Here is a 21,922-nt window from a genome sequence, read left to right as displayed (position 1 = left end):
GTTTGTTGGTACAAGGACAAGAATTAAAGAGAACAAAGAAAAATGATCAGATTACAGAAAACAATGGTGAGGGGAAAAAAAGCAGATTTGATTAATTAATACCTGGGCTCTCATCTGTAGTGGAGGGGGTGACTGGAGGCGTCTCTACAGAGTTTCTTCTTCCTGTAAGTTCTTGGCTCACTTCCTGGTCATTTTCTGATGCATTTCCTGGAGCCGGGCAAAGCAGGGTGGGCTGCTTAATGAGTGACGGGCGTGTAAGCTTGTAGCTGAGGGCACTTGGTTTGGAGGTGGATCCAAAGCTGGGTAGGAGGGGCTTCTTAAAGGCGGAAGGGGGGAGGAGGGAGGGAGCAGTGACCTCAGACCTGACTGGAGCCGCTGAACTTTGAACTTTGGCACAGTCGAAGCCCTCACTTTCACCTGTTGCTCCTACATCAACACCTTCTCCCCCTGGAGTGGGTTTGGTGAGGGGCGACCTAGCTAGAGCAGCTCTGGGCAGCGCCCGGGTGGCGGACGAGGCCAGCTCTTTGGATCCCCGTTCGGCGGCCCTATTGAGGGAATAGGATCGGGTGATGGTGGGAGAGCGAGGAAGCGAGGAGGGGAGGGATGAGGAGCTGTAAGGTGGGGTGAGTGTAGGGGAGGGAAGCCTCCTGACCTGGGTGAGGCTTCGAGAGCGAAGCCTGTCCTCTTTGGACAGACTGACGGATGAGCTAGCGGGGCTTGTAGACCTGAGGCTGTCGCTGGACTGGGAGCGGAAGGCCGGCTGGTCAATGAGGAGCGGAGAACCTGATCGAGAAGCAGGGTGGGAACTGACCCGCCCATCTGGCCGAGACAAACTCAGAGGTAGTCTGAGAGAACTGTTAGCCCCATTAGCGCGTTGTCTGGTACTGGCATGGCCATTCATGCTCTGTTTTGTCTCATTTGTCAGGTCTGGTGGGTTCAGTTCTGGTTTAGTGCTACGCTGTCCAATTTTAGATGTGGCAAAAGTTTTTGGGCTTGACTGGGGTGACGGCAATAAAGACCTTGTCACAGCCAGGCCAAAACCACGCCCCCTTCCAGCGTAGGACATGCTCGGCTTCTTGATCTCGCGTTGGGTTGCTGATGGTGACCGCTGAGGCGATGCCCGCTGCGTTGACAGATGATGTTGGAGATGACTGCTACTACGATTTGGCCCCACACTAACACCTTTCCTCTCCCTGCTCTCTTTCTCCACATCACCTCCTCTTTTCTGCATCTCTCCTTTTCCATTTCTCCACTTCATTGAAAATGAAGGCGGCATGTGGATCAAACCATTCTGCTTGGCCGAGGAAAGGGCTTCAGCTGGACTGCCTTTAACCCCTGTGGCAGGAGTTGAGACTGACTGGTGGCAGGATCCGTTCATGGGCTGGGCACCAGCGGTGGCACTGCCAGTCACAGCACTGGTGTGAACAGAACCAGCCGAGGACACCTGAGTGCTGCCGGTGTGTGTGCCGGAGGTGGCTCGCGAGCCGAACTTGGGCAACCTTGAAACCATGGTGGGCATGGCGGGAAGGTCGATGAGAGGAGGGGCTGACATCAGATCCTGCCCACTTCACCATGGAGACCCTAGAAGAGGGTGAAAGAGCCGGATTAAAAGGGATGGAAATTAAAACAATGAGAGAAGAGAAAATTGAGAGATGGGCAAAGACTTGGATCATACCACTTAAAAATCTGTAATCACAACTGTGGTAAAACAATCACACAAAACAAGCTAGGCCTGAATTAGGACTGGAGGCCTCATGACATGTACTTACAACACTGTGGGTGGAAAAACTATCCAAAACCTTGTGTGGATACTACTACTACTTTTGGCTGCTCCCGTTAGGGATCGCCACAGCGGATCATCCGTTTCCATTTCTTCCTGTCTTCTACGTCTTCCTCTGTTACACCAGCCAACTGCATGTCCTCCCTCACCACATCCATAAACCTCCTCTTTGGCCTTCCTCTTTTCTGGCAGCTCCATATTCAGCATCCTTCTCCCAATATACCCAGCATCTCTCCTCCACACATGTCCAAGCCATCTCAATCTTGCCTCTCTTGCTTTGTCTCCAAACTGTCCAACTTGAGCGGTCCCTCTAATATAATCATTCCTAATCCTGTCCTTCTTCGTCACTCCCAGTGAAAATTTTAGCATCTTCAACTCTGCCACCTCTAGCTCCACCTCCTGTTTTTTTGTCAGTGCCACTGTCTCCAAACCATATAACATAGCTGGTAGCTGTTCTCACAACCATCCTGTAAACCTTCCCTTTAACTCTTGCTGGTACCCTTCTGTCGCAAATCACTCCTGACACTCTTCTCCACCCACTCCACCCTGCCTGCACTCTCTTCTTCACCTCTCTACTGCACTCCCCGTTACTTTGTACAGTTGACCCCAAGTATTTAAACTCGTATGCCTTCATCACCTCCACTCCTTGCATCCTGACCATTCCACTGTCGTCCCTCTCATTCACGCATAGGTATTCCGTCTTGGTACTACTGACTTTCATTCCTCTTCTATCCAGTGCATACCTCCACCTGCACCCTACTCTCGCTACAGATCACAATGTCATCCACGAACATCATCGTCCATGGAGACTCCTGCCTGAACTTGTCCGTCAACCTGTCCATCACCATTGCAAACAAGAAAGGATTCAGAGCCGATCCTTGATGTAATCCCACCTCCACCTTGAACCCATCTGTCATTCCAACTGCACACCTCACCATTGTAACACCTCCCTCATACATATCCTGCACCACTCCTACATACTTCTCTGCAACTCCGCCACTGAGGATGCACAAGCCAGTGTATTCTTAGTGCCGGTCCCAAGCCCGGACAAATGGGGAGGGTTGCGTCAGGAAGGGCATCCGGCATAAAATCTTTGCCAAATCAAATATACGGATCATAAATAAGATTTCCATACCAGATCGGTCGAGGCCTGGGTTACCAACGACTGCCACCGGTACTGTTAACCAGCAGGGTGCCGGTGGAAACTATGCTACTGTTGGGCGAAGGAGGAGAGGAGGAAGGCATGTCCACAGGCAGCTAGAGAGGAGGAAAGGTAGGCATGTGGAGGTGAGAGTCGGAACTTTGAATGTTGGCACTATGACTGGTAAAGGGAGAGAGCTGGCTGATATGATGGAAAGAAGAAAGGTAGGCATATTGTGTGTGCAAGAGACCAGGTGGAAGGGGAGTAAGGCCAGGAATATCGGAGGTGGGTTCAAACTCTTCTACCATGGTGTGAATGGGAGGAGAAATGGGGTAGGGGTAATTCTGAAGGAAGAGTATGTCAAGAGCATGCTGGAGGTGAAGAGAGTGTCAGACAGAGTGATGAGTATGAAGCTGTATACCGAAGGTGTAGTGCTGAATGTTATCAGCGCATATGCCCCGCAAGTTGGGTGTGAGATGGACAAGAAAGAAGAATTCTGGAGTGACTTGGACGACATGGTGGAGGGGGTACCCAAGGAGGAGAGAGTGGTGATTGGAGCGGACTTCAATGGACATTTTGGTGAAGGTAACAGGGGTGATGAGGAGGTGATGGGAAGGTATGGAGTCAAGGAGAGAAATGTGGAGGGACAGATGGTGGTCGATTTTGCGAAAAGGATAAAAATGGCTGTGGTGAATACATATTTCAAGAAGAGGGAGGAACACAAGGTGACGTACAAGAGTGGAGGAAAGTGCACACAGGTGGACTATATCTTATGTAGACAGCGCGATCTAAAAGGGATTGGAGACTGCAAGGTGGTGACAGGGGAGAACGTAGCTAGGCAGCATCGGATGGTGGTCTGTAGGATGACTTTGGAGACCAAGAAGAGGAAGCGAGTGAAGACACAGCTGAAGATCAAATGGTGGAAGTTGAAGAAGGAAGACTGTTGTGTGGAGTTCAGGCAGGAGTTACGACAGGCACTGGGTGGTAGTGAAGAGTTGCCAGATGGCTGGGCAACCACGGCAGAAATAGTGAGGGAGACAACTAGGAAGGTACTTGGTGTGTCATCAGGACAGAGGAAGGAAGACAAGGAGACTTGGTGGTGGAAAGAGGAAGTACAGCAAAGTATACAGAGGGAGAGGTTGGCAAAGAAGAAGTGGGATAGTCAGAGAGATGAAGAAAGTAGACAGGAGTACAAGGAGATGCAGCGTAAAGCGAAGAGAGAGGTGGCAAAGGAAAAGGCATATGGTGAGTTGTATGACAGGTTAGACACTAAGGAAGGAGAAAAGGACTTGTACCAATTGGCTAGACAGAGGGACCGAGCTGCGAAGGATGTGCAGCAATTTAGGGCGATCAAGGATAGAGATGGAAATGTGCTGACAAGCGAGGAGAGTGTGCTGAGAAGGTGGAAGGAGTACGTTGAGGGGCTGATAAATGAAGAAAATGAGAGAGAGAGAAGTTGGATGATGTAGGGGTAGTGAATCAGGAAGTTCAGTGGATTAGCAAGGAAGAAGTGAGGGCAGCTATGAAGAGGATGAAGAGTGGAAAGGCAGTTGGTCCTGATGACATACCTGTGGTTTTTAACTAGATTGTTTAACACAATCTTGGAAAGTGAGTGGATGCCTGAGGAGTGGAGAAGAAGCATACTGGTACCGATTTTCAAGAACAAGGGCGATGTGCAGAACTGTAGCAACTACAGAGGTATAAAGTTGATCAGCCACAGCATAAAGATATGGGAAAGAGTAATAGAAGCTAGGTTAAGAGGAGAGGTGACGATTAGCGAGCAGCAGTATGGTTTCATGCCACAAAAGAGCACCACAGATATGGTTTGCTTTGAGAATGTTGATTGAGAAGTACAGAGAAGGCCAGAAAGAGTTGCATTGCGTCTTTGTAGATTTAGAGAAAGCATACGACAGGGTGCCGAGAGAGGAGGCGTGGTATTGTATGAGGAAGTCAGGAGTTGCAGAGTGGATACTATTCCCTCTTTTATATTATTCTCTACAGCGTAGCATCTAAAAAAATACAAATTTAACGGAGAAACGTCAAAACCTGGATCTACTGTAGGAGTGAAGCAGCATCAGTGACTACTCCAACTATGGCTATAATAATAGTTTCAAGTGTAATTTAAAATTTTCATTGAAATACTAAGCATATTCGGTGTCGTTAGCATCTTTATAAGAAGCGCGGTATTAACTTAGCAAGGGTGTGTTTGCAAGCGCAACACAGTAGGTGGCAAATCCTAAAGCTCGCAATTCACTTTCATCATTTTGCCATTGCCTCTATTTTTATCATCGGATTGGCCCCTAAGTAATGGCTAAGACAAGGTAAGATAACATTACGGCCACAGCTAAATTCAGTGTGTGTGTGTGTGTGTGTTTTCCATGGTTCTGCCCTGATGCTGACAAGCCCAGATTCTCTTGGTCGTCTGCTACTCCTCCCTAACCACCATTTCAGTACACGCCCTGAGTACACACACACACACACACACACACACATACTTTCTCACACACAATACACACACCCATACCTAATAAATACAATCACCAGCGCTGAACCCAATGCTCTCCACAACCCAAGACAGATGGTAATCTCAATAATGGCGCTTTTATGAGACACACCCCATGCCATTTCTCTGCGTCTCCACATGAGCATATTACACATTAGGCAATTTCTAAATCTCTCTCTCACACACAGACGTCAGACAGTACATGGCCCAATGATAGAAGGGGATGGTGAGGACGGCATTTTCCACAACAAAAGCATGTTTGGCTTCATTTTGGCTACTGAAGAAGAAGAGAAAACATTGTTTGTTTTCTGTAGGGATAAAAAAAAATTGGTTGGTACGTTTTATATATTCCACACACACACACACACACACACACACACACACACACACACACACACACACACACACACACACACACACACACACACACACACACACACACACACACACACACACACACACACACACACACACACACACACACACACACACACACACACACACACACACACACACACACACACACACACACACACACACGCATATATCCATCCATCCATTATCCAAACCGCTTATCCTGCTCTCTGGGTCACAGGATGCTGGAGCCTGTCCAAGCAGTCATTGGGTGGCAGGCGGGTCGACACCCTGGACAGGCCACCAGTCCATCACAGGGCCGACAAACACACACATTCACCATGGCCGATTCACCTGACCTACATGTCTTTGGACTGTGGGAGGAAACCCCGGAGGAAACCCACGTAGACACGGGGAGAACATGCAAACTCCAGAGGACGACCTGGGACGACCTCCAAGGTTGGACTACCCCGGGGTTTGAACCCAGTACCTTCTTGCTGTGAGGCGACCATGCCAAACACTGCACCACCGTGCTGCCCCCTATATATTCTAACAAAGTAAAAAAAAAAATTTTAAAAAAAAGGTAAACGGTATATTTATATATATATACACACACACACACACACACACACACACACACACATACACATATATATTTATTTGTTTACTTGTTTATTCACTTCACATATATTTATTTATATGTTATATGCTATTCTATACTATACTATACTGTACTGTACATTGTACATACACTGGTACACTCCGTCACGTCCATCAACCTCAGGCATGTATGTAAGTAACCTGCTAACATCTATTTCAGCATCTCTGATATATTCTCTGCACCATTATACTGTGTCTACAAAAGCGCTATATAAACGTAATGATTATTGTTATTATTATTATTTCCCCTGTATATAATTAAGGCTCAGCGTTTTCAGTGACTGATCTACTCCTTTTAAAAAATCTGGGTATTTTTCGGTGAGAATTGGTAAAAACCGAAAACGCTGAGCCTTGTATATAGTCAATCCTTGTGTATATATCTGAACATTGTTGTGTTGTAGTGTTGTTATTCTATGTTAAGTACACTGAGAGAGCCATGAAACCGGACTCAAATTCCATGTAGTGCAAACCTATATGGCCAATAAACATGAGTCTGATTTTCTGGGATTTGACCCCTTCAGTAAAACGGTGTGCTTGTATCGTGGGCGGCAAAAAAATGCAAGTGTGGTTAAGTGTTGAAAAAAATTCCAGGAATGCAAAACGTAAAAGTCGTCACAGACAAAAGAGTATGGAGGAGGGGGTAGTGCGTTTACACAAAAGGTAAAAACCTGATTTTCAAATTGGTCCTCTTGCTATTTTAAGTCTGTCTGATGTCCCCCCCCCCCAGATATTTTTCATGAAAAAAATGCCTTGACAGGTAAATGAAAGTGGTCAAACCAGATGACTCTGCCAGTCAGTCATACAGTTAAAGTCATTTAAACTATCGGCTTGCCAGCCAGCCAATCGGTACTCTAAGAGCAGCCAACCAGACTAGACTTGTGAGCACTTAACCCAGCCTGCAGACGTAAGAAATTAAGAGAATGCAAGTTAACATTTCAGATGGTTTGCTTGGTAAGACATCTCTCATCTTATCATCAGCCGCTTCCCCGGGGTCGGGTCACGGTGGCAGCAAGCTAAGTAAGGCACTCCACATGTCCCTCTCCCCAGCAACGCCCTCCAGCTCCTCCTGGGGGATCCCAAGGCGTTCCTGGGCCAGATTGGACATGTAGTCCCTCCAGCGAGTTCTGGGTCTTCCCCAGAGTCTCCTCCCAGTTGGACATACCCGGAAAACCTCCAAAGGAAGGCGCCGAGGAGGCATCCTAATCAGATGCCCGAACCACCTCAACTGGCTCCTTTCGACGCGAAGGAGCAGCCGCTTACTCCAAGCTCCCTCTGGATGTCCAAGCTCCTCAACCTATCTCTAAGGCTGAGCCCAGACACCCTACAGAGGAAACTCATGTCAGCTGCTTGTATCCACAATCTCACCCTTTCAGTGACTACCCAAAATACATGACCATAGGCGAGAGTTGGAACGAAGACTGACTGGTAAATTGAGAGCTTTGCCTTCCGGCTCAGCTCCCTCTTCACCACAACAGTCCAGTACAACGTCCACATTACTGCTGATGCTGCACCAATCCGCCTGTCAATCTCCCGCTCCATCCTACCTTCACTCGTGAACAAGACCCAGAGATACTTGAACTCCTTCACTTGAGGCAACAACTCATCCCCAACCAGGAGGGAGCAATCCACCATTTTCCAGTAGAGAACCATGGCCTCAGACTGGGAGGTGCTGACTCTCATCCAGCCATTTCACACTCAGCTGCAAATCGCCCCAGTGCGCGCTGGAGGTTGCGTTCTGATGAAGCCAACAAAACCACATCATCTGGAAAGAGCAGAGATGCAATTCTGAGGTTCCCAAAATGAACACACTCTTCACCTTGGCTGCGCCTAGAGATCCTGTCCATGAATAACACAAACAGAATCGGAGACAAGGGACAACCTTGGCAGAGTCCGACACCCACCGAAAGAAAACATGTTTGACTTTGGGCCAAGAATGTGGACACAGCTCTCAATTTGGTTATACAAGGACCGGATGGTTCCTGGTTAGACAATCTGGCAAAAATGCTTTTGGAAGCAGATTTCCAGAGGCACTTTCCGTCAAACATCAGGACCTCTGAAAACTGTATCTCAAGTTGTTGCCAATTGTTGTTGAGTTTTGCACATCTATGCAGTTTTCTATGCAAAGAATCCTCTGCTGTATTGCCAAATAAATCCTGCAAATTTTCCCTCTTTTGTAAGAAGAAAGCCACTTTATTTTGTCTTCTGCATTTGATCCATCCTATTGTATAGGAGCAGTGAACAGCTGCATCGCCCAGGGACCAACTCCAGTTCTTATTTCCATTGCCTTGCTCAGGGGCACAGGAGGAGTATTAACCCTAACATGCATGTCTTTTCGGTGGTGGGAGGAAACCAGAGCACCTAGAGGAAACCCATGCAGACACGGGGAGGACATGCAAACTCCACACAGAAAGGACCTGGGACGGCCTGGGGTTCGAACTCAGGACCTTCTTGTTGTGAGGCAACAGTGCTAATCACTGGGCAACCATAGTGATTGCTATACAATTGCAGATGTTTGGACTTATTTAGTCATGCATGTATGAGTTGGGTAATTACATGAGTTGTCCATATCTCTGTACCACTGGCTTCAAAACAAACCCCTGTATCAAATGCTCTGAGTTTACACTGATTATGATGATGTTTAAATACTGCATAACTGATTTTTGTATGATTATGATAATAATAGCAATAAAACTACGAAAAGAGGGTGCTGAGCAAGCAGGGTTACCATAGATGAGACAGAAAAGACCTTTCATTATTGAAGAAGCGCCTTTTGCAGGACTTCAACGTTAGCGGTTCACTAGGGCAGATGGGGCAGTGGTGGCTGTTTATAAGATATTTCTTTGGTGACAATCACTCAAAATTCATAGACAAATCATTCACTTAGGGCGTCCGGGTGCATGGCAGTCTATTCTGTTGCCTACCAACACGAGGATCGCCGGGTCGAATCCCCGTGTTACCTCCGGCTTGGTCAGGCGTCCCTACAGACACAATTGGCCGTGTCTGCGGGTGGGAAGCTGAATATGGATATTGTATCCTGGTCGCTGCACTAGCGCCTCCTCTGGTTGGTTGGGGTGCCTGTTCAGGGGGGGAAGGGGCAACTGGGGGGGAAATAGCGTGATCCTCCCATGTGCTACATCCCCCTGGCAAAATTCCTCACTGTCAGGTGAAAAGAAGGGGCTGGCGACTCCACATGTATCGGAGGAGGCATGTGGTAGTCTGCAGCCCTCCCCGGATTGGCAGAGGGGGTGGAGCAGCGATTGAGGTGGCTCGGGAAGAGTCGGGTAAGTGGCCGGATACAGCTGGGGAGAAAAGGGGGCGGGGGGGGCACAAAAAAAGGGGGGGTAAATAAATAATTTACTTATGCAGGGCCTGAAAAGAAACATGGAAATAAAACAGTGTGCCTGCAAGCTGCATGAAATCCCTGGCTTTAATGTGTCACTATGCATTTTAACTTACAAATATGAGCATGCTAGAAACTTCAGGTCACGTCTTGGACTCTGTTCACTGTTAGCCCCATGGCTAAGAAAGACTTGCATTATAACTATGCCTTCTTGTGTAATTTGTTTCATTTGTAAAGCTTGATCTGCACAATTACATAACCACAAATATCCATAGCCAGATCATTTGAAGGTATCCCTTGTTTTAATTCACGTGGTCGGAGGAACAAAAACACCACTCACATCTAGAAAAGAGAATTCCGTGCAAGCGCTAGCATATGACACGCTAGGGATCACACACACACACACACACACACACACACACACACACACACACACACACACACACACACACACACACACACACCTAGAGCACACAAGGGAACAGCCTGAGCCATGTGCTCCCTGGGGGCCACCATGGAAAGAGGAAACTTGACATCACAGGGTCATCATCATTTTATAACACTTGAATAACAGATGTAACTATCAATACTAAAGGGAAAAGCATTGCACAACTGCGGGTGGGTCAGTGGACAAACTTGTGATTTCAGTGTGAGGGAAATAATACGGGTGGATGCGCATGTGTTAAGGTGAAGGTACAGTAGACATTTCCCTATGGCGTAGCATTAAGATTAGTGCTGTCAGCATGGCCAAGTCCTCCTGTCATCACACGTATATTCCATACCATAAAAAATTATCAATACATTGCTGAGAGTGATGACGGTGTTACGCTGTTTTGGTGTAAAAATTATCACTAGTGCTATAAATATAAGGTTATGCATTATAGATATGATTACAAGTCTGCAAGACCTGCTGAACAAGATTACTATGTTGCATTATGTTGCACTGTACATTTGTATATTGTGTACTGCATTGTGCACACATTATGTATTGTGCTGTATTTTGCATATTTGTCTTTGTGTGGTGTCCTTAATATGTCAAGGCAGAGAGCACAAGTATTTTATTGTATTTTTAATGCACATAACAATACTGGATTATCATCATCACCACTGCACGTTAGACTAAGTATATAAAGAGCTTTTGTTTGAAATGGGAGATATCCACCACCACAAAAAAGGGAAATCTACTCATAGAAACTGACTGATAATTTAAACAAACTATTTTTTTTAAATGTAATTAATTTTCAAAGAATGACATGTTGAAGGATTCTGCTATGGTCTAATAATACACTGAATCCCATCAGTATGAACAGGAGTCTACAATATATTCTGCAGCTTGCTGCAGTGGAAAGGTGCATGATGGTATATTGCAGTTTGGCAAAACCACGTAATACCCCACTAAGGTGGTCGAACCTGCATTACCACTCTCATCACAGCTATTCTTGCGTATCTATGTACTGTAGCCTTCTGCATCCTGGGTGTTGCAATGGATCAAGTCCCAAGTTTTGTTCTGCAACTTTCGCTTGTTGTGAACACGATTAGAGGTATTCTCTCGCTACGCTGTGACCTGCTGCTGCGTTAGTTGTCCTGTATTGCAGTGGGAAAAGGCTATGATTTGTTCTGCTCGGCCAGCCTGCTGTGCAGTGGCCAAGGACACACAGGAGGAATGAAGGCAAGCTGATGAATGAGCTGAGCCCAGTGTGCTAATGAGATGTTCTCTCTCTCACTCTCTCTCGCTCTCGCTCTCCCCCTCCATGCATGCCTCTACATCTCCCTGCATACCTGAGGCACTCCCTTTCCTCACCTTTCTGCCTCTGCCTGTTTGCATCGCTCCTCCCTTCTTTTCTTAATCTCCTTTTTATTGCCCTTATCTTGGACTTTCTCCAAGTTTTAAGTACACTGAGGGGGGCTACAGTCCTGACACACTGCATGTGTGCGTGTGTGTGTGTGTGTGTGTGTGTGTGTGTGTGTGTGTGTGTGTGTGTGTGTGTGTGCGCGCATGCCTTAATGCACATGTGCCTGCGTCATTTACTATTCCTGTCCTGTCTGCCACCTTCTCATACTGTAGGCTGGAAACTGCTGCACAGATAGAAAGTAAGAAGAGAGAACCAAAGAATTTGGCAGCAAGGTCTACGCCACGTGTGTGTGTCTGTCTGGTAGGGCGTGGGAAAAATGGAGTGAGAGTGTGAAAAACAGAGAGAGACTGGTAGAAAGAGAGGGAAAGAGAAGTTATAGATATAGAGAGGAGAAAGAGAGGACTCCGATATCTCCAGTCCAGCACTGTGGGGTCCGTCTGAGTGCCCCCTGCTGCAAATACACACCTCACACTTTTCATCCTGACTACAGATGCTGAGTACGACTCAAAGTTGACAGCAAGTTATTCGCAAGTGGTGTAAACAGACCAAACAGTTCCACTAAAGATACCGTTATCAGCCCAGATATCACAATTGCAACTCAAACTATATTAACAAATTACCTTCAGAAAAGATTGGCCTGTCTACTGCAGTGAATACTGTATACTGCAATTAATGCAATAAATACTCAATACTTTAGCCAATTCAACTTTTGAAGAAGATAAACAAGAACAGGGGAAATTCTTTTAAAAGTTTTCCCGTAGGACATATTTTTCCTCACGCACACCCTCCCCTATTCAGGCATGCAAGCAGTGAAACAACATGGACCTTGAGAACTGAGCATGTGATTATCGCGAGCCCTCTGGGGCACATTTCAGTGGGATTCATATCAGCAAGTATGAATTGTGTTCAGGCTGATAAACAGAAATGCAACATGTCGAGCTATGACATGTACCAATTTTGAAAAATGTGGTAACCACTGCAGCACGGTGGCGCAGTGGTTAGCATGATTGCCTCACAGCAAGAAGGTCCTGGGTTCGAACCCCAGTGTTATCCAACCTTGGGGGTCATCCCGGGTCGTCCTCTGTGTGGAGTTTGCATGTTCTCCCCGTGTCTGCATGGGTTTCCTCCAGGTGTTCCGGTTTCCTCCCACAGTCCAAAGACATGTAGGTCAGGTGAATCGGTCGTACTAAATTGCCCATAGGTGTGAATGTGTGCCGGCCCTGTGATGGACTGGTGGCCTGTCCAGGGTGTCCCCCCGCCTGCCACCCAATGACTGCTGGGATAGTTTCCAGCATCCCGCAACCCGTATTCATGTAAGCGGCTTGGATAATGGATGGATGGTAAAGAAAAGTTTTTCAATTCAAACACTCACTGCAGTACTAAGATTCTGGATGTACAGCAGTCATGGTAGACATGAACAACAAGCTTAGTTTCATAACAGAAATTACCTGTTATGTACAGGAACAATAAGGACACTTATACCATGTCCAGGATACTCGGAAGAATTGGGTTGTGGAGTCATTCTTCACCGGCCTCAATTCATGGTTTGGAAACTACCAGAAATGTCCGTTCATTTCTCAAAAGCAACTTCCAATAGAGCATGGTCATCTTCCTTGGGGGATGCTAGACCAGAGAAAGTTCTCAGCCAGAACCAATTTGGCTGATGGGTTGGTGGCAAGATCTCATCAGAGAACGTTTATTCGTTGATAAGAGTATAACAACACTGAGCAGACAGGCGTCGGCCCAACACTGGGGGAAAGATAAGCCAATCAATCAGAACACATCACACAAACACAAAGGTTCTTCCCTGCCCACTGGAGCGAGGAGGCCAATGTGAAATTCATCAATAGTGGATGGGTCAATGTCCCAGGTGAATATTTTCACGAATTCTGTCTTTACATTGTTTGGATGGATATTTTTTATCTTTACTGTATGATATTATGCTACCAACAACAGTCCAATTCCCCAATCCAAATTCAGCCAGATGATTGCGAACCAAGAGGTGGTTGCAGTGTTAGAAGGGAGCATACACTGACAGCATGATTGGCGACAAGTGGGTGATGTCCCCCAAAAAGTTTTTCTGCAGAGTATTAAGCCATGGCAAGAAATGGAAATTAGGCAACTGTTGACAACACTCGCTTTCACTTCTTAGGTCTAAGTTTTTCTCTTTTTTTTTTTAAACACACACATAGTGTTATAATAAAGGCCAGAATATGTGGGAAACATTTTAAGGCAATGCCCCCAGGCAATTCTGGCAGTCATTATGGGCCACAGCATCATCTTCTGCATCCTTCTTTGCAGTCTACTGTACACATTAACTTCACTCCAGTTGCTGCAGGCAATAACATCCATCTGCTCTTCTTCATAGAGCTGGTTGTGAGCCATTATCCTATGCATATATTGCTGTTCATGTTACAGGTCCCAAGGGGTTGGGATCCCATGAACAGGTAATAATTGTGGACAGCCTGCTAGGAACAGGGGTAAAGAAAAATGACGGAGAGGGGCAATGTTTGCGGTGTTCTTCCGTTCTGCTCGTCAGCACCTTTTATTCTAACAACGATTAGATCAAACAATTAAAACAGAATACTAACTAGTGTTTGATGTACTAGCTAACCAGTATGCTCAACTACAATCAGAAAACCCAAATTAACATCACAGTGAACAGCAAACATTTACACACTAATATCACACCAAAAACACTCTCAACGACTGCTACCACGGCAGTTACCTGCGCACCCCTTTTAGATATGACCGCGAGCCATTACTTTGTAAAACACATACGACCGAGTTTTAGTAATAGACTCATTCTGCCAAAAAGTACAACAGGAGGTCATTCCTGCCTGTGGCCATCAAACTTTACAACTCCTCCCTCAGTGTCAGACACTTGGAGTTAATGGTCGCTGGGCTGGCCCTTTGACTTGCTTTACCCTGTCGGGTTTTGTTTGTGCTGTTTGTTTTGTGCTGCGATAGTGCAGTATAGCGAGGGTGTTATGTGCACCATGCTTGTTGATATATTTTTTCTTATTTCTGTTTCTTATTTTATCTTTTGTTTCTGTTTTTCTTGTTTCTATCTATTTCTATTTTCTTGTTATCTTGTATCTTGTTAGTTTTTTCTTAATAGAACTTGAGTGTCTGTAATACAACCCAATTTCCCCTCGGGAACAAATAAAGTATTCTGATTCTGAATCAGGGGCGTTTCCAGGATTTGGGGACATTCGGGGCTTAGGGGGTCAGGTAGGAGCCTCCCCCCAATTTTATTTCATCTTTATTTTTTTAATAAACAAGCTCTATTTTGATGCTTTTTTAATGCACTCTGGCGTCTTATTTACATTCAAAGTACATGTCTTAATCATTGAAAAATTGAAATGTGTACCTCAAAATCTGTTGTTTACTCTCCAGATTAATTATGAATTGTGACGTTAAAAATATTAGTAGTGGTTAGCAATTAGTATTAGTACTGGGTAGAAGCAGAATACTTCACAACTACTATCACATTTATTGACATGCTACAGTACCAGACTACAGAAAAAAAGTAAAATGTATTAATGTTAACAGTTTACTGGAATAATATTGTGGCGAATTCAACTAGTGTTCCTGCTCCAAGTTCATTTGCATATTACCCACAATGCAACGGAAGTGTCGATGTTTTGGTTATGTTGTGGGAGATTGAACATGTTAAAAACGGGCCTATCTGTTACAGATAGCGGGGATGTGGTGGAAGGTAATGGGGACGTTATGAGAGAAGTCGTATTAGACAACAGGCTATTTCCCACCATGAGGGTAAAGAGTAGGCAAATAGATAAGCTCGCTTCTGCGGCCAAGACATTGATTAAGCTGAGACTAATACGAACTTGTGTCTGTTATGATGACTAGCTTGGTTTGCGGTCATTAAAAGCTTGCTTGTTAACTCTGAACGGTTTGCTGAGGAGTCAATTATTTGACCATGTCACAATACTAAGCGTTCTTTCTCTCACACACGCGCATGCGCACACGTGCACAAACACGAGCTCTGCATTTATTTTGACAGGCCGTTATCGGACATTCACACACGTTACGTTTTGTTTTTGGGGGGGTTTTTTTCCGGGCTTCACAAAGGCTTAAAATTTGAAATTATATTCGGGCTACAGCCAAGCCCCGGCAAAATGACCTGGCGACGCCGACGGTTGTGACTCGCTAGACTACACAAAATAAAACGGCGAAAAGCGCGGGCGGCCATCTTGTCTCATTGACTTCCATTACAACTAGCTAACGGTGCGCTAGCCCCGCTCGCTGGAGCAGCGCGGCGGGACCTTTGTCCATTCCACACATTTAAATCACACTTCCTTCTTCTTACACCAACATGTTTTATATATTCGTGAACCATGATACAAGAACGTTTATTCACCAACCTGTTAGCAACAGGGGACACGAGAAATGACGAACGACTGAGGAACCGCGTCCGTTTCCAGTTCTGCCCGTCGGCGGCCTGAAGCGAGACGGCAGCGTTCTACGCTACCGAGCGCGAGACTTCCCCCCTCGACAGCGCCCCCCTGCGGTGAAAACTGGAGCGGCGTTCGTTTGAAAGTATTTCCGGACTAAAAAAAAAATCAAACGCAAGTCGAGTCAGTTTTATTTGTGTAGCCCAATGTCACAAATGACAAATTTGCCTCAAGGGGCTTTACAGCAGCACAACGTTCAAGAAAATTAAAAGCTAATTAAATTGTGACCATAGTGGGTGTCACATTCACGTCAAGGCCTTATGGATTTCACTGGTCGTACATAATACGCACAGACTGCCTCAGAGTGTTGGCAGGTCATCAGCTGACCTAATTTGAGTGCTGACCTACAGCAGAGTGGCCTATTTCTCAAAGAGCTTTTCTGGCCTCGGACATGCTTGCCCTATGGTCGACAGCAAAGAGAGGGTCCTGACAGCAGCGCTAATAAAATGTGATTCTTATGGAGCCCTGCGGGGGAATGGGCAACGCTCTTCGTGTGCAACCCCCTTAAGTGCAGGTCAGAGGTCAGTTCATAAAAGCAACCCCGTTAAGAGTACGTGTCTTGTCTAAGAGCAGCTGAGCGGGGCCGATGCTTGCTGAAATGCAGGTTTGATTTCCGGCGGCGTCGGGATAAAGGGTGGCGTCTCTCTATTGGCCGAGCAATCAGCGAAAAGCAACACAAGTTATGCACCTCTGGTGCTAGCGAGTCACATGCCCTTTTCATGCACGAGCCCAACAGTCACATAGAGAGGTGACAGAGGGTGGGTGGGTGGGGGGGGTGTAGTGTTGAGGAGTTTATGTAGTGCGATTGAAAACTTGAGGCACTTTATCAAGATAAGCTAAAGACTGAACACTGAGATGGGACGATCATCTGGTGTGTGTGTGTGTGTGTGTGTGTGTGTGTGTGTGTGTGTGTGTGTGTGTGTGTGTTTGAGAGTGAACGCACACATGTACATATTACATAACAGCCACATGCAGATGACTTCTATGATTCTGACTCAGCTCTGTGTGAAAAGATAGATATTTCTCTCACCATGAACTCCCCCCCTCTCTCCCTCTCTCTCTCTCTCTCCCTCGGCAATGTGCCAGCAGGTCCATTTGAATTAATGATTGAAGACTGTACTTTAATTCCCACTTTCGCAGTTAGGCCAGCCAAGTGTTTAACAGGCTACAGCGGATGACAGCCCATATTCACATTTACGTGAAATCATTTGAAAATAATGAATGAATGGAAATCTGCACCAGATTATATACATGCAGTGTTTCCCCAACTAAAGGAAGTTGCTCCTTTGAAATATACAATGCACGGTGACATCATCATCATCGTCCAGTGCTCTGCAGATTTCATCCATCTCAAGGTCCTGGGGTCTCGTGTATAAAACTTTGCATCACCTCTATACTAAAAACTCGTACATTAGAAAATAATTAGATTTATAAAACCTTGCGTATACCAAATCCAATGCACTCCTTTCACATATCCCGAACCAACTTCAAACTGTGCATCAAACTACGAGTCACCCAGCCTCCTCCCAGGAGGAAGCATTCAGCCTGTTTTTCTGTGACAACATGAGAAATGAAGAGCAGGTGAGGAGCAAAGTCCTAACATATACCCACGGTCAGGTGAGGGCTAATAGATTTGTTTAGCATATGGACGAATGATATACATTAACGGACCTCACCTTGGCTGCACCTTGAGATCCTGTCCGGGAATATCACAAACAGAATCGGAGACAAGGGACAACCTTGGCAGAGTCCGACACCCACCGAAAACGTGTTTGACTTTGATATGCATTAACATAACATGCACACAGCAGGATGGTTGCGTGCAAGGTCAGCAAAACCAATCTAATCTACCCAAGAATCAAGGCATTATGCAAGCTGGGAGGACAAAATCACTGCGCTTTTCGTAGAAGGAACACCATCAACTTCCTACAGGCTCCAAATGTAATTAGCTTTTATCTGATACTTGTAAGCCATTTAAAAACTATTTCTTTTTTGGATTTCCCCCCCTTTTTCTCCCCAATTGTACCCGGCCAATTACCCCACTCTTCTGAACCGTCCCAGTCGCTGCTCCACCCCCTTCTGCCGATCCAGGGAGGGCTGCAGTTTACCACATGCCTCCTCCCACACATGTGGAGTCGCCAGCCCCTTCTTTTCACCTGACAGTGAGGAGTTTCGCCAGGGGGATGTAGCGCATGGGAGGATCACGCTATTCCTCCCAGCTCCCACTGCGCCCCAACCGACCAGAGGAGGCGCTAGTGCAGTGACCAGGACACATACCCACATCCGGCTCCCCAACCGCAGACATGGCCATTGTGTCTGTACGGAGGGACGACTAAGCCGGAGGCAACGCGGGGATTCGAACCGGAGATCCCCGTGTTGCTAGGCAATGGAACAGATCGCTACGCCACCCGGACGCCCCATTTAAAAACAACTCTACTTGGACAAATTAAATGTATCGAGTGAAAAGACCAACATGATTTATTTCATTACTTCGCCATTGGAGTCACAATTTCCCCACCGGCTCCAAAACGGGCGTAGGCACAAGTCGAGGTTTGCGTGGCGCTGCGCGCATCCGCACGTCAAGTTCAGCCTACTTTTTATAAACCCTACACGTGCACGTGGAAACTTTTCATCCCCACAAAACCCTGGCATGCGTTTATAGATGAGGCCCCTGGGTATCACCATATCTTCCACTTAGAAACTCGAGTGTATAGCACGACCTTCGTAGAGACAGGGGACCTACGTAGAGACAGGAGATGAGTGCTCACCTTCCAGTCATACAAACTTCGGTGAATATGGAAAAGTGGGAATACAAGTGTCACGCTGTCTGCAGCCCGTTAGTGCACATTTGAAGGCTGGACCACCAGAGAAGCTCTTGTCTGACAGCGGTGACAGATGGGTTTCATTCTGAGACGGTTTGCCTTAAGGACGTAACAGCCGGCGAAAGAGACGCTGTGCTGGAAGGAACAAGATAATCAGATAAAGACCCTGTTGGGGGGGGGGGGTTCTACCTATGTTATTAATCTAATTTGGTTAACTGGATAAGGCAGTCGCACTAGAATTTATCATCACCTCTTCAAGACAACCAGCGAGCGGCGCAGCAGGACGAGCATACGGGTTAAAGCCAACAACAGGCAATGACGTAGGTGTGAATTAAATGCTGTCATGGAGTGAAAGTGCAAAGTCAACTTTTGCTCTGCGCATGCTCAAAAGGCGGCAGAGGACCATCAGGATTGGGATCCAGGTTGCCAACACAGAGCTGCCATTTCCCTTTCAAGCTGTTTGTGGTAGGACTTCCATACACAGACAGCAAAACACACCGGCGCTCTCCTATCTAGAGTCATTAATAGATGCGATACAGAATATCACCCCATCACTTCATGGCTGTTAACAACGGATCCCATGATTTGGTAGGAGGCTACCACAACAGCTACTCCCTCTACCAGAGTTTGCAGTAGAGAAAAACCAGGAAACCCCAAAAGTGCCCCTCTCCAACCCCCACTGCCCCGAGCTGGGGCAGGTTGGAAACCAGGAATGAGGATGGAAACCTTTTTATTTAATTTTTCTTGGGTCTGCAGGCCACAGTGGCTGTCTTGTACTCTTTTAACAATTGCACACTGTTCATACATATTTCTTCTCGTTATACCAACATATTTATTTCTGGTTGGTGAAAACAACGTCTATGATTCTTATTCTCACAAACCGACCAGACACTTTCATTGGCTGTAAAATTTCACTTCCTGTCCATAAACACTGCATCTGAAAGAGGAAAAGCGACAGGAAGAGGGAAGAGAATTAAATTTTTTTCCTCAAAAAAATTCAATTTGTAACTCTGCAAGCTCCATCTTTCACTCTCATGCCAAACTCACCATTCTCTCTGTTGAAAACTGTGATTGCAATATGATTTACCGTACAAGTGAACATTGCTTTTTCTACATCCTTTTGTTTTCAGCAACTGGAAAATGTATAGCCATACATATTACAATTCCACAACCAAGAATGTAATGAAAAAAGTTGTATTTAATCACATTCTACTCATTTGCTAGACACTCTTATCCAAAACGACATATAATCAATCAATGGGTATGGGTCTGGTGTCACACTCATGGGTAGATCCCATCACTAGAATTACTCTTGCAGATTTTACCCCAAACCTGCCTTGCTAATAGTAGATACCGGCTGCACTTAAGCACACCTATCTCCAAATAATAAATAAATAAATACATAAAAAACAAGACTTACGCCGAGTCATTCTATCTAATGACAACTGAACCTGCAGGAAAACAATGATGTTACAAATTCTGCAGTCTAACAATGTTGGAGTGCATGTGTGTGTATGCCACATACCTGTGAGCGCACATGTGTACATGGATGCATGTGTGCGTCAAAGCTAACTCCCAGAATGCATTGAGGAATAACAGGGGTTTGAAAATTTGATGGGAGCACATCTGGCTGCCTGCCTTTTTTTCTTAAAGTCTGTCTGGCTGGCTGTCTGCCTCTCTCAGTCTCTGGTTGGCTGTTTGCCTCACTATGTAAATTGGTCAGGCTGCTCATGTGTCTCTCCGTCTGCCTGGTTGATGGCTACTTGCCTTTTATGAAACATGAGTATGACAAATGACATGCTGCCTTTATATGTCTCCATGACACTCCCCCCCCCCTTCTCTCCAACTCCCTACAGCTCCCCTTCCTTTTTCCACTCGCCTCCAAACCCTTACCCATCTTCCACTTCTCCTTTCCTACCCTGCTCATCCCCCCCCCAACCCTTGTCCCCCATTCTCTCCATCCCCTCCCCTCTCCATTGCATCCATTCAGTGATACGGTGGGGTTTATCATTGTCCTCACGCTCCAGTTCCCAGCCCACTGAGGTGAGAGGAACAGGCCCAGCAAGGCCGTTTTGAAGCCGCCATGGCCGATTGTCCTCTCCATTGACCTGTGATGAAACCAACACAGGTCAACTCCAGTGATGCGGAGTGGAACTGAGGTGCAAAGTGGAGGGAAAATAATCATCATTCTGTTCTGATTTAGGTCTCCTTTTACTTTGTTTGCATGTACAAATAAGAAAAGCTGACAAAAGAGAACAGAAAAATCAAGTCACCACAGGAGGAAAAAAATAAACCCCAAAGGAGCTTTGAAGTAATATCTGAAAAACTCTTCTTTTGCTGTTGTCGACGGCCCCGCTTGACAGTGAGAGTAGGTCAATTACAACAATAACCCATTCTGAACCTAACTCCACCCACTGCATAATTTTGAAAAATGATTTTTTTTGGGGGGGGGGATTTTTCCCCCCTTTTTCTCCCAAATTGCACGCGGCCAATTACCCCACTCTTCCAAGCCGTCCCAGTCACTGCTCCACCTCCTCTGCCGATCCGGGGAGGGCTGCAGACTACCACAGGCCTCCTCCGATATATGTGGAGTCGCCAGCCGCTTCTTTTCACCTGACAGTGAGGGGGTCTCCCCAGGGTGTCGGAACATGTGGGAGGATCACGCTATTCCCCCCAGTCCCCCCCGCCAACCAGGCACCCCGACCAACCAGAGGAGGCACTAGTGCAGCAACCAGGACACATACCTACATCCAGCTTCCCACCTGCAGACACAGCCAATTGTGTCTGTAGGGACGCCTGACCAAGCCAGAGATAATACAGGGATTTGAACCCGTGATCCCCATGTTAGTAGGCAACGGAATAGACCGCTAAGCTACCCGGATAACCAAAAAAATGATTTTTAAAAAAATATTTTTAGAAATTTGGTAAGAAATGTCAGTATTAACAACAGCATTGGTGTGTTTCATCACCGTACAGTCATACCACTCAGTT

The 21,922-nt window shown here is 46.2% G+C and overlaps 1 protein-coding gene across 1 annotated transcript in view; it reads right to left on the bottom strand.

The window, feature by feature from the left end:
- LOC130127192 (serine-rich coiled-coil domain-containing protein 2-like) overlaps positions 1–21,922 on the bottom strand; it is a 114,383-nt gene that overhangs the window by 75,506 nt on the left and 16,955 nt on the right. The window contains exons 2-3 of the mRNA XM_056296762.1: positions 1,359–1,581; positions 103–1,322 (exon numbers count right to left, since the gene is read on the bottom strand). Coding sequence (XP_056152737.1) covers positions 103–1,322; positions 1,359–1,552 — 1,414 coding nt within the window. The 5' untranslated portion in view covers positions 1,553–1,581. The remainder of the gene's footprint in view (positions 1–102; positions 1,323–1,358; positions 1,582–21,922) is intronic.

Source organism: Lampris incognitus, chromosome 17 (assembly GCF_029633865.1).
Source record: "Lampris incognitus isolate fLamInc1 chromosome 17, fLamInc1.hap2, whole genome shotgun sequence".
NCBI lineage: Eukaryota > Metazoa > Chordata > Actinopteri > Lampriformes > Lampridae > Lampris > Lampris incognitus.
This window is presented reverse-complemented; position numbering and strand designations above follow the sequence as displayed.